We start from the raw sequence: 14,761 nt of genomic DNA, 5'->3' as shown, positions 1-14,761 counted from the left end.
TTAGATCCGCAAGCATTTACTTCATTGCTTTTCTTAAAAAGTAATCAAATGTGATTGGCCAAAAAATGTGAATTATTTTGACATGAAAACATGATTCTGCACCTAACAGCATATGAATTCTACACTTACCAGGCTATGAACAAGCATGAATAATGAATATTTTCCTTAGATAAGAATCATGCAAAATTATTCTTTAATGTACACAGAAATCTCAGTTAAGTCAGTCATTTATCCATATAAACAAGCCAACCAGTTCATTAGATATTGAACACAAACACAAAACAATTCAGGGTTTTAACCATAATTTATAAATTGGACACATGGAACAAGGATTCAAAACATCTCACTACAAGTTTAAATGGGCCATACAATTGAAACAAACTTACATAGATGAATCTGATTTTTCTACAATAAACATGCAGCGTACAACGTGTTGTCACTTACCGCTGCCTGGGAGGCCATATGGCAACAAGAATTTTGTCAATTTCAGGACGAGAAATATCAGAGAAACAAAAACTGGCATAAAGTAAAGTAATGTTAAAGATGATATTTACTCACTTATTGTTATAATTGGACATGTGATGCAATATGTCCATTAATTTCTGACAGCTTGAAAGGCTGGGGAAAAATATAACACAGAGGTTGGTCATAAAATCTGATTATTGACAAAGGGATGGAAAATGAGACCCATTTTGCATTAAGTTTGTTTTATCTACAATAATTCAAGATAAGCACACTATCTGTATGAGCTAAATAGATAATTGCAAGAGGCTTTGGCCAATGACATGCAGGAAAATTCTAACCATCAGAACAGCCCAACAAAGTAAATACGAACACCAACAAGGTTAGGTTATCTTGAAACTATTATTCATCACTACAATTAACAGTCCAGTCAACAAATAGGCATTTGATCTGACATTTTCGCCCATTACAATTTTACTAGCCTTGCCTTGTTCCAACAGACTTATACTGGAACAGGCCATGCATTCATTACCTTAATTCGGCCAACAGCTTCCTGGGCTTGCATCATCCTCATGGCCTTGGAGGGCTGACCCTCGGATATGAGCTGGGTGGAGCCCAGGTATCGGGCCCTGAACAGGACGCCCTCAATCAACACTGAAGGGTTATCAGGGTCATTGATTTGAACTGAAACAAAATCAGAACCTTATATTAAAATTAGTTAATGTATCTTGTAATGGTGGTTTAGGTCCCATTTGGGTCTGTAGAACTCAAGCCACTTTTGCTGTCAGCTTGTATACTCTGTTTATTATAAACACACGACAGGATAACATAATTTTATTTACTAAGATGATAGTTGTTTGCAATTCCAAATGTTAATGGCTCATGTTTATAAGCAGAAAATACCTAATCCTATACTACTTTCTCATATAGATCTTAACAGTTGCTATGTGTGGAATTAAGTGTACTGTAAATCATATAATAAACCCATGTCATGTGAAAATGGGTCTTATGCCATATGCCGTAGCTTCAGCTAAGCTTTGCGCAGATAGTGGCTACCTGTCCGCTTATGAGACCACGAAACCTTGCATGACTTTATATTAGTCATTGAAGATTGGCGGGCAGGTTATGGCATTAGATCCGTTTTCATGGAGTGGCTTAAAATAAATTTTACACAATTTTGACGTCTTTCTTACAAGTTCAATCCTTGTGTTAATGTTCATAAATTAAGTAAATGCCTATGCAGGGGCCATTCATGAAACACTTAGCACATAAACATGTTCCAAAACATATATGGAAAATGAAGATGATAAACTTATGGACAATTGAACATATACACCAATTCAAATGTAAGAATGGTTTCAATTTTAATACAACCAAACATTGAAAGCTCACTGATTTATTTTTAGCTCACTGATTCATTTTTACAATTCAAATCTTCACTTCAGCTGGTCTCTGTGAAAACCAGGCTGAATGCATGTGCCAAAAGTGTCTCCCAGATAAGCCTGTGCAGTCTCCCAGATAAGCCTGTGCAGTCTCCCAGGTAAGCCTGTGCAGTCTCCCAGATAAGCCTGTGCAGTCTCCCAGATAAGCCTGTGCAGTCTCCCAGATAAGCCTGTGCAGTCTCCCAGATAAGCCTGTGCAGTCTCCCAGATAAGCCTGTGCAGTCTCCCAGATAAGCCTGTGCAGTCTCCCAGATAAGCCTGTGCAGTCTCCCAGATAAGCCTGTGCAGTCTCCCAGATAAGCCTGTGCAGTCTCCCAGATAAGCCTGTGCAGTCTTCCAGATAAGCCTGTGCAGTCTTCCAGATAAGCCTGTGCAGTCTTCCAGATAAGCCTGTGCAGTCTTCCAGATAAGCCTGTGCAGTCTCCCAGATAAGCCTGTGCAGTCTCCCAGATAAGCCTGTGCAGTCTTCCAGATAAGCCTGTGCAGTCTCCCAGATAAGCCTGTGCAGTCTCCCAGATAAGCCTGTGCAGTCTCCCAGATAAGCCTGTGCAGTCTCCCAGATAAGCCTGTGCAGTCTCCCAGATAAGCCTGTGCAGTCTATACAAGCTTATCTGGGACAACAATTTAAGTTGCTCCCAGACAAACAATCCATAAGGCTTAAAGTGTAGTGTCTAATAAGCCTGTGTGGATTGCACAGTCAAATCTTGGAAATACTTTAAGCACATGCAATAAGCCTGATTTTTTCCAAAGGGAGCTTAACTAATTCTAACCTATTTAAACCACAAAAAGATGGTATGAACACTTACACAAATAAAATTTAATATTGTGAGACCTGATTAACATAAAGATTACACTGTAACTTTATTACAAAACATGTCTTATAAGACACAAAGAAAACATTACACAGAACAATACCAACTGCTGCTAACCATGGAGACATCATAATTACACCTTATTCCATTAAATGTTAATTGAGCTTTTTTTAATTGTTACAAAATCACCAAGTTCCAAGATTACTAAAAATGTAAATTTTCTCTATTACATTTTTTAAATTAAGAAACTATGCAAACTGAGCATGTGACATTTGATCTATGAGGAGAAATTGCAGAATATACATGTAATAGAATATGGCACATTAATGAGTTATTCAACTTATCAGAAAAATTAAGAAACAAACAAAGCCCCATGCAAAATCTACCTAAAAAGCCCACGTATTAAAATTGATAAGCAACAACAAGTAGCAGTAAGCACAAAAGTGCCTTTCAAAACTGGTTTTGACTGGCAAAAATAAACAAGAGCTAATGTGATGAATACCTCACCGCTAAGTCAACAATGTGTGGATCACTATAGATAGAAAGTATCTTACAAATCTATACTTTATAGGAATGACACAATTGGAGTTTACCATTGAATTGCTGCAGACATTTCATAGTAGTTAACTCCACATTTAACCCTTTCCCACTCAGAAGCAAAGTGAAAATGGCTATCTGCAAACAGCATAAAGCCAGAACAGTCTGCAAGTAACTTACAGTCTGTTCAGGTTTTATGCTGTTTGCTGCTCATCAGTATCTAAGGTTTGAAAATGAAGCCTTAAAAACTTAACTCTAGTAAGAAAAGTCTTTAATTAAATTTAACTTTCTAAAGGACTACAAATGCGTCTAAAAACATACCTAAGTGGCAAAGGTTTAATGTGGAAAAACCGACCGACAAACTTACAGAGTGACTCCAATATACCTGCTCCCTGCAGGGGTATAGTAAGCAAAGTGAAACGTCCCTTACCAACATCAATGAAACACCAATAAAAACTGAAGCAGTTACTCAAATATTCTTATAAAGGGATCAGAATGAATGCAAAGAGTAACATTTATATTTGCCTTTTATTTTTACATTATTATAACTATTATAGCAGATATTTAAAACTTCAAATATCTGAATTGGACAGTAAACATGTATACATATGTAACATATAAAGGTCTGATTTATCTAACTTGATCTTAGCAAACAAGAGTAGGAAGCTTTCATAAACAGATAGGACAAAACACATTTTCAGACACAATATTACCAGTCCTTTTTTTATAAAACAATGTTACATAATCTGATCCCCATGCAAGAATTAAAATATAATGACATAAAATTAGCATTAACTGCCTATATTTGTTTGTACATGAACTTACCAGTTTTGATACAGTTAGTAGTGAATGATGGGTCCAATGAAAAAGATATGAAACAGGGTTAAAATGTGTGATATCTTCTGATCAGTAAATACAACTGCATGTAATATTTGTACTTTAAAACCGTACTTAGTCTCAAAGTCTTTACAGACAAACACATAAAACTGTATAATTTCAAAATGTGTACCATTATTCTTCTAGACACAACACAAACTTGCCTCTGCATATGTTTTGAAGGAAACAAACATTCTTGAGGCATCATTTAGTCACAAATACTTTTTTATTCTTTGTTAAAATATTACAAAAACAAGAAACATAGCAATGCCATGAAAACCATGTTTGCAACATATTCGTTTTTATTTACAAGTAATTTAGATAATTGTGCAATGTCAAGCTAGGTCTGCATGTAAGCTACCTAGATAATTGTGCAATGTCAAGCTAGGTCTGCATGTAAGCTACCTACACACAAAAACTCTAGCACAATATCTCCATCCAAACTGAAGTACTTTAACAGAAAACAGTTTTTCTATTACAAGTAACAGTGACCTTGACCTTACTGCGACTAATACAAATGCAATCCCAAGATAGGTCTAAACGTAACTTATCTACACACAAAATTTCAGAGAAAAATCTCCCACCAAACTCAAGGTTTTGAGCGGAAATTATTTTCTGTTTTAAATACCAGCGACCTTGACTTGAAATGTCACAAATACAATGTAAAGCTCTGTCTCCATGTATGTTTGCTTCATCAAAAGTTCTATCAAGGTTAGGTAAATGTAAAGTGAACATATCCACCAAAAGCCACCTATTTGATACCAACAGACTACGCACCTGCCATACCCAATCTAATATTTCACAATTTGTTGAAAACCTAGTTACTACATTGATTTTGATTACTGATGAAATATTGATAGGATGCTAGGCAGACACTTTGCAATAGCATTTTTCAAATGCAGTCAAACTTCACAAACATTATCAGCCTAAATTATTGTATAAATTAAAGGCAAGATTCAAAGGCAAAACATTTCCTGAATGCCTGAAAGATAAACTGCTTATTCTATCAAAAGATGAAATGAAGAGATATCAGTTGCTTTTTTTTCCAGACATACCTTCTTTTGCACGAGACTTTCTCTTTTCAGCCTGAAACAAAATAAACATCAGTGAAACTGATGGATGCTGCATGATGGTACATTTTTAGAATGAATTGGACCATGCTCTGTGAAGAAGGAGTTTGATGCATGTGCGTGAAGTGTCATCCCAGATTAGCCTGTACAGTTTACACAGGCAAATCAGCGACCACACTTTTCGCCTAAACAGGATTTTTGCTAAGAAGAGACTTTCTGTAAATGAAAAATACCATACAAGCAGAAACACTTTAGGCACATGCATTAAACCCACTTTTCACAGAGCGAGGCCCAATTAATATTCAATGGGACCATAAACAAGAGCTGTCAGAGGACAGCGCGCTCGACTATTCGAGTGCTTGACAGTATAACGCAAGCCATCATGGGGAAATTGTTCATATTCAATAATTTATTAGACGATCTTTCAAAAATAAAAAAAGGAAAAAAAAAATAAAAAATTTGGGGGGTAGGGGGGGGGACAGGGGGGTTATAATGTGGGGTGTCGTAATTTATCAGATGATGTTTAAAAAAAAAATTGGGGGGGTAGGGGGGGGGGGGTAGGGGGGTGAGAGGGGGGTATAATGTGGGGTGTTGTAATTTATTAGATGATGTTTAAAACAAGAGTTCCGCGGTCGGAGATGACCGCATTGAAGCCGGATTTTTGATTTAAATGACAGGAAAGTACCTTTCGTGTTTTTGTCAATGCAATACTTAAATTACTGAAATATTGTTCAAAGGTCAAAATGAAATGTAAGTACTTTTCAAGGCATGAGCAAACCTTGTGTTATGTTTTGAATGCATGCATATACATGAACAACAATAACATTTAAGGTCACAAATATGAACTTGAATTGACAATTAGGAAAGTTTGATCTCAATTTTTTTATTAGCAAATTAGTAAGATATTGTTTGAAGTTTCCATCAATTTCATTATCAAATGTAAGAAAATAAACTTAGATTAAAATAAAGTTTGAAGACTCTAGGTACAAGCATACCAAAGTTATAACATGGAATAAGAACTTTAACATTTTTACCTACCAAAGTTATAAGAACTTTAACATTTTTACATTCAAGGTCACAGTGACCTTGACCTTAAAATGAATGACCTTGAAATGACCAGTGGTCATCTAAGTGTGCTTGCAAACCTTCATGTCAAGTTTGAAGACTCTATGTCCAAGCATACCAAAGTTATAACAATTTTAACATTTTAACATTTAAGGTCACAGTGACCTTGACCTTCAAATGAATGACATTGAAATGACCAGTGGTCATCTTCTAGTACTGGCCAATCTTTATTTCAAGTTTGAAGACTCTAGGTACAAGCATACCAAAGTTATAACATGAAATAAGAACTTTAACATTTTTACATTCAAGGTCACAGTGACCTTGACCTTCAAATGAATGACCTTGAAATGTCCAGTGGTTACTTACTAGTTCTGGCCAACCTTCATGTCAAGTTTCAAGACTCTAGGTCCAAGCATACCAAAGTTATAACAACTTTAACATTTTTACATTCAAGGTCACAGTGACCTTGACCTTCAAATGAATGACCTTGAAATGTCCAGTGGTTACTTACTAGTTCTGGCCAACCTTCATGTCAAGTTTCAAGACTCTAGGTCCAAGCATACCAAAGTTATAACAACTTTAACATTTTTATATTGAAGGTCACAGTGACCTTCACCTTCAAATGAATGACCTTGAAATGACCAGTGGTCATCTGTTAATCCTGGCCAACCTTCATGTCAAGTTTGAAGACTCTAGGTCCAAGCATACCAAAGTTATACCATGAAATAAGAACTTTAACATTTTTACATTCAAGGTCACAGTGACCTTGACCTTCAAATGAATGACCTTGAAATGACCAGTGGTTACTAACTAGTTATGGCCAACCTTCATGTCAAGTTTCAAGACTCTAGGTCCAAGCATACCAAAGTTATAAGAACTTTAACATTTTTTATATTGAAGGTCACAGTGACCTTGACCTTCAAATGAATGACCTTGAAATGACCAGTGGTCATCTGTTAATCCTGGCCAACCTTCATGTCAAGTTTGAAGACTCTAGGTCCAAGCATACCAAAGTTATACCATGAAATAAGAACTTTAACATTTTCGAGCACGCTGCCACCCCGCCCGCCCGCCCGCCCCCCGCCCGCCCGACAACATCAATCTATAAGCCGAGATTTTTTCGAAAAAAATCCGGCTAAAAAACAAAAAACATTTGGGGGGGTTGGGGGGGATTCTGGGTAGGGGCGTCGGGTATTGTTTGGTAGGAATCCATTGTGGTATTCAGGTAAGTGTTGTTTTGTGAAAGTAATAATAAAATGTGATCACAAATAACGAAGTTATGGCAATTTAAGCAAAATGTTCAACTATATAAGTGTAAAAGGGGCCATAAGTATGTCAAAATGCTTGTTACAGTGGTCTGCTCTTGTTTATAAGTTGGGGTCATGATGGTTAACAAGTATGCAAAATATGAAAGCAATATGTCAAGGGACATTGAAAATAGTTGGGGTAGAACGCAAACGTTAACATTTGCTGCATATTCTAAGTGGAAAAGGGGCCATAATTATGACAAAATGCTTGATAGAGTTGTCTGCTCTTGTTTATAGGTTGGGGTCATGTTGGTAAACAAGTATGCAAAATATGAAAGCAATATGTCAAGGGACATTGAAAATAGTTTGGGCAGTACGCAAACTTTAACATTTGCTGCATATTCTAAGTGGAAAAGGGGCCATAATTATGACAAAATGCTTGATAGAGTTGTCTGCTATTGTTTATAGGTTAGGGTCATGTTGGTAAACAAGTATGCAAAATATGAAAGCAATATGTCAAGGGACAAAGAAAATATTTGGGGTAGTACGAAAACTTTAACATTTGCACGCTAACGCATACGCTAACGCAGACGCTCACGCCGAGGTGAGTAGGATAGCTCCATTATATATATTTCATATATAATAGTCGAGCTAAAAATACTATGAATAATGGACTTGAGTGCCTCTCCTTTCATGTCCCTTGAATGATAAAAGACCAAATTCTATATAGGATCTGACAATTTTTAATCCTTTCTTATTTCTGTATCTCATTGAAAATACTGCAGGATTTAGTTGTTTTGTTTTTCCATATTTATTTTTACAAAAGTGTGTCATAACAAAGGATATAAATTATCACATGTCATACCCTGTTTCCCATGTATTATAACCATTACATATATTTTTATCTTACACATGTGTAATATACTTTTTAAGCGTTTTCCTTGGCTTAGTTTTCGTATATTGACCAATCGCATTTTGTTATTTTGCTGAAATGACGTTGCAACATCAAATGACGTCACGAAATGTAAACAACATTCGGGATTTATCATTATGTTTGCGTAAATATTTATTTAATTTGCTCATTTAAAAGCATGTGATAAAAAGATCTTATACTCATTGTCATATTTTATTAAACTCATCCATGAAATTCGTTAGTAAGCTTGCCAAAGGCTCGTTAACTAAAAAAAATACTTAAACTCGTTCAATAAAATATGGTATGATATGACAACTCGTTCCAGGTCCTATATATATAGATATAATATTGAAAGGCATATATACCAAAATGTTATTCCTTACATATGGCAGACATATCAGAAATGAAAATTTACCATGCTGAGAAAAAGACGAATGAGCAAACCAACTAAATAATGAAAAATTTACTTCAAAGGTAAACATGATCTTTTGAGTTATGAATACTGCCATTTCATATGATCTTGCCTGCAACACATCATCTCTACACGGTGATCATTCGTGGCAAGATATATTAAGATTAAATTAGTCTAGACAAATTGTATAATTATCTAAATATTACATATGCCCTCTTAGTATCACCTTGACCTTAGTGCTAGAGAGATGGGTGTTAAACGCAAAATTCATTTCTCACAAGTTGAGCATTTGTGGTAGTTCATTTTAAATTTACATGTGAGATGAAAACATTTCAGAATTTACAATAAAAGTTATAGTTTTATCTTCAGGTACCTGAGCGCTCCTGTTGACAGGGGGCTGGGCGAGCTCTGGAATGTCCACATACTGGTTGCCTTGGTACTGCTTCTCCAGCAGCTGGTCTGTCTCCTCATCTGTGTCAAAATCTACAGCAGGAACAGACACAAGTGCTAGCAGCTAGTCGTGTATGAATATGATATGTATATTAACAATTAGTTATGAGGTCACAGTAGCGGACAGCCGGACACAAGAGCTCTCTTCCCGACTGTTTGAAGGATGTTCAGGAGCTATGCTTTCCGCACATGGCATAATACACATTTATTGAATAACGGTCACCCAGATCATAAGTACAATCATTTCTAAAAGGTCTTATATGATCATAAGCAATATTAATTTTGAAAGGTAAATGTACATTTTATTGGGAAATGGTGAACAGAAAAGAGACCTAGATATTTCAATTGTATTATCTTAGTTAATGAACTGTCATGCAAAAATAAAACATACAATAATTTCAAATGTATTTAATGTAAATTCACCCCATATATGAGCCATCCAAGAATGTACAATGAACTTCATGCAGTTTTTAATTCTTCAACTCAATCATGCTCTATTCCACATACAATAACAACAGTGCCTGGACACCAATTTCAGGCCATGCTTCCTAACTAAATGAGAAAGTTCATGATTTTATTTGGAAAGATGTAAATGAATTATGGAATAAAACAAACAATCTCACTTATTGAGCCTCATTCTAAGAAATATGGGCTTAACACATGTGTGTTAAGTATAATACCAGATTAGCCTGTGCTGTCAGCACTGCCAATTCAGGAACGACACTTTCCCTTTTTATGGAATTTTTGTTTAAAAGAAGACTCTTCTAAACCAAAATCCAATCTAGGTGGAAAGTGTTGTCCTTGATTAGCCTGTGCAGACAGCATAGGAAATCATGGACATTTCATGCATGTGCATAAAGCCCATTTTCCCACGAAAGGCTTTATTATATTTTTTTACGTCAAAAAGGTATTGAAAGAATCTTTCAGAATGCCTAACTTAATTAACACCTGTATTGCTATATTATTATCACAACATGCACAAGTCTACAGTGGTTTATACAGTCTATGTGCAATCAAAACATATCACTGCCATTCCCCAGTTAAAGCATTTTTGAATGAACATAATACTTGCTCATTAATCCGAGATTAATATTGTTTCTTTTTTTTTTTTTTTATTTGGGGCAAGTTAAAAAAATCTGAGCAGGTGCTGCATAATGGATTAATGTGCATGACTTTAAAGATTGAATTTTCATATTTTAATTCCCTTTCTGGCATTACAAATACCTCTAAATGTTTGTGAAGTACAAACACATATAATCATATTAAATTAAACCTATGGATGTTGAGATGTTAAACCCCTTAAGAAAATACAGACTTATGGACATGTAACTTTTTTTGTTACACAAACATTCAGGACCAATTGTCACATAAAACAAGATTCCTGATTATTTTGATGCAGCTTGTGATCTTGTCACATTGTACCTCCTTCCCTCCTGTTGTGGCCAAAGCATGGGCGACCACTAATTTCTGTCTCACTACCCAAGTCTTCTGACGAAGTGATCGACTCCCTTCGCTCGCTATGACTGTCCTGCGTAAATGCGTACGAGTTGGAGTCCCCGTACATACTAACTGCTATCTACCCGAGCATTTGATATGCCATTACCACCACATTTATTGTGACTGTGCTCAGTTGAATCGTCCTTTGGAATCTGAGAATACTTTTTTCCGCGGTTTCTTCTCGTGTAACGAATGTCATCTTCATTGTATTCTTCATCCGAATCATAGCCTACAATAATAATAACCATGCGAATCTCATGCAACAATGATCTATAAGAAATAATAAACTAAACAATGAAACACACTGTAATTTGGCTGAACCTATTATAACCAAAGTTAGTAAAATTTATTCACTCTATATAAAACTAACAAATACACAAAAAGCTACCACTGCTCCTCATCTATTAACCCTTTACCACTTGGACTTGTATTTAACCCTTTACCACTTGGATACGTATTTTGATGCATTTGTAGTCCCTTGGAAAGTTATATTCAATTTCAGGCCTTTCTTACATGTACTTGATTCAAGTTTTAAAGGCTTCATTTCCAACCTTTAGTTATTGATGTGCAGCAAACAGCATAAAACCTGAACAGACTGCGAGTTACTCGCAGGCTGTTCTGGTTCTATGCTGGTTGCAAAAGCCGTTTTCACTTTGCTTCTTCTGTAGGGAAGGGTTAACATTCTAGGATTGCAGCAACAAATAATTGAGCCTTGCTCTGGCAAAACTGTTCTTAATGCGTGTGCATAGTGTCTGCACAGGCTCATAAGGTACGACACTTTCCATCTAAACTGGATTTTCCGCTCAGAAAAAAACTTGCACTAAATTAAAAATATGTTAATAGGAAAATGTTTTCCATGATCAGGCTGTGCAGACAACACATTATGCACATGCATTAAGCCCGGTTTTATCAGAGCAAGACTCCATTCTTGTACTGGTCATAAACGCTCCATTCTGACTTAAGCCACTGAAAAGCACCTTGTAAGTAAGGACTTCATAAAATCTGTCCTTTCAACTCAAGAATCTTTATTTACACCAAAAACTGTGTCCTAATAAAATACAGACCTTAAACAAGAGGGCCTGAAAGGCCGATAGTCGCTCACCTGAGATAACAAGATATTATTGGGACAAATCTTCTGACCAAGTTTCATGAAGATCGGAAAATAAATGTGGCCTCTAGAGTGTTAACAAGGTTTTACTATAGCCATTTAAGGAAAAATGCCCCGCCCGCTGGCAGCCATGTTTTTCAACCAACAGGCATCATTTTTGAACTCGTCCAAGATATTATCGGGATTAATCTTCTGACCAAGTTTCATGAAGATCGGACAGTAAATGTGGCCTCTAGAGTGTTAACAAGATTTTACTATAGCCATATAAAGAAAAATGCCCCGCCCCTTGGAAGCCATGTTTTTCAAGCAAACATTATTATTCTCGAACTCATCCAAGATATCATTGAGACCAATCTTCTGACCAAATTTCATGAAGATCCGACTATAAATGTGGCCTCTAGAGTGTTAACAAGGTTTTACTATAGCCATATATAGCCATATAAGGAAAAATGCCTCGCCCCTGGTGGCCATGTTTTTAAAGCAACCAAAACCATTTTCGAACTCATCCAAGATATCATTGGGACAAATCTTCTGACAAAGTTTCATGACGATCGGAAAATAAATGTGACCTCTAGAGTGTTAACAAGGTTTTACTTAAGCCATATAAGGAAAAATGCCCTGCCACCGTGGTGGCCATTTTTTTCAACCAACCGGCATCATTTTTAACTCATCCAAGATATTATTGGGATGAATCTTCTGACCAAATTTCATGAAGATTGGACAATTAATGTGGCCTCTAGAGTGTTAACAAGATTTTACTATAGCCATATATAGCCATATTAGGAAAAATGCCCCGCCCCTTGGCAGCCATGTTTTTCAAGCAAGGTTCCAATTTTCAAAGTCATCCAAGATATAATTGGGACAAATCATCTGACCAAGTTTCATGAAGATCGCAAAATCAATGTGGCCTTTAGAGTGTTAACAAGGTTTTACTATAGCCATATAAGGAAAAACGCACCGCCCCCTGGCGGCCATGTTTTTCAACCAACGGGCATCATTTTCAAACTCGTCCAAGATATTATTGGGATAAATCTTCTGACCAAGTGTCATGAAGATCAGACAATAAATGTGGCCTCTAGAGTGTTAACAAGATTTTACTATAGCCATATATAGCCATATAAAGAAAAATGCCCCGCCCCTTGGCAGCCATGTTTTTCAAGCAAACGTAACCATTTTCGAGCTCATTTTAGATATCATTGAGATCAATCTTCTGATTTCATGAAGATTGGACAATAAATGTTAGATGTATATTTGTTACAAGGCAAAGAGTTAACAAGGCAAATATTGACGCCGCACAACGCATGACGCACAAAGGATGACGCACAAAGGACGGCGCACGACGCACAAAAGGCGATCACAAAGCTTACCATGAGCATGTTGTGCTCAGGTGAGCTATAAATGCATTGATTCTAACAGTTTCTAAGCACCCTTTTGGTAGAACAACATATCAAAAATGCATTTTTATGCACAAACAGTTTTTGCAATCCAACAATAAAACTACATAATCAAAAATACATGTAGCAAAGTTATGTTGACATGCATTTAATGCTACTTGTCATTACTTATCATATACATGTAGTATATGGTTTAATAAAAATGTTAACCTTCAAATTTATATGTTCTATAATGGATGTGCACTGAATCAAATGAGGTGATTTTTTTGTTCAATTTTAGTGTAAATATAAAGTTAAGTTCTTCTGAATTTAAACATCAACAAGGGACAAAATTGTCACAAAACCAGGTTTTCATTGTGAAAAAAAAATCTGATAAAGGCAGAAAACTCAAACTGAACTTTTGAAATGACCAAAAAAAATTAACCCCCATTGTAAGTTTTTTTTTTTTTAAATCTATTTTTAGTCGTGGCGACCTTGACATTGGAGATATTGACGTGATTCTTTCGTGGGACACACCGTCCCATGATGGTGAACAAATGTGCCAAATGATTTTAAAATCTCACAATGAATGACATAGTTATGGCCAGGACAAGCTCATTTATGGCCATTTTTGACCTTTGAACTCAAAGTGTGACCTTGACCTTGGAGATATCGACGTAATTATTTCGCGCGACACACCGTCCAATAATGGTGAACAAATGTGCCAAATGATTTTAAAATCTGACGATGAACGACATAGTTATGGCTTGGACAAGCTCATTTATGGCCATTTTTGACCTTTGAACTCAAAGTGTGACCTTGACCTTGGAGATATCGACGTAATTATTTCGCGCGACACACCGTCCAATGATGGTGAACAAATGTGCCAAATGACTTTAAAATCTGACAATGAACGACATAGTTATGACCCGGACAAGCTTATTCCGCCAGCCCGCCAGCCAGCCAGCCCGCCAGCCAGCCAGCCCGCATTCGCCAATCTAATAACCAGTTTTTTCCTTCGGAAAACCTGGTTAAAAAGTGATTATACATGTAGAATCAGAAATGAATCATACCTCAGTAATACTTGAAAGACATGCAAACACTTTAACAACATATTCAATGTAGAGCAGGCCTTTTCCGCCCTATGCCACGGGTCCGAATATCGGCCCCATTCCCAATGCAAATCTGGTTGTTTTTTTCCCAATTGAAAAAAAAATCCCAATTCCCAAAAAAAACACTTTAAATATATAAGTTAACCTGATCCAGTGTAGAAAATAGAAAAATATTGCATAATTAAATTATCTGTTGCCTTGAATTTGTTTTTAAAGTTAAATATGTTAAATTGATTATTTAAGACTTTCCTTATTTTCCCCAGAATCCGGCGTTTCGAGCGATTTTTTTGCCCTCAAAAAAGGCCATGCCCTTTCCCCAAAATCAGATAAAAAACCTGCACTTATCACACATGTTCATAATATTTTGTAAAATTTTAATACTATG

General features: G+C 36.1%; 1 protein-coding gene across 1 annotated transcript in view; it reads right to left on the bottom strand.

Annotated features, from left to right (window-relative positions):
• The window catches only part of LOC127876614 (uncharacterized), a 90,558-nt gene that overhangs the window by 59,551 nt on the left and 16,246 nt on the right, over positions 1–14,761 (bottom strand). Inside the window, 5 exon segments of the mRNA XM_052421964.1 lie at positions 995–1,146; positions 5,185–5,215; positions 9,210–9,319; positions 10,709–10,856; positions 10,858–11,012. Of these exon segments, the coding sequence (XP_052277924.1) occupies positions 995–1,146; positions 5,185–5,215; positions 9,210–9,319; positions 10,709–10,856; positions 10,858–11,012 (596 nt within the window).

Source organism: Dreissena polymorpha, chromosome 4 (genome assembly GCF_020536995.1).
Source record: "Dreissena polymorpha isolate Duluth1 chromosome 4, UMN_Dpol_1.0, whole genome shotgun sequence".
Lineage (NCBI taxonomy): Eukaryota > Metazoa > Mollusca > Bivalvia > Myida > Dreissenidae > Dreissena > Dreissena polymorpha.
Note: the sequence above shows the minus strand (reverse complement) of the source record. Positions and strands in the feature narration are given on the sequence as shown.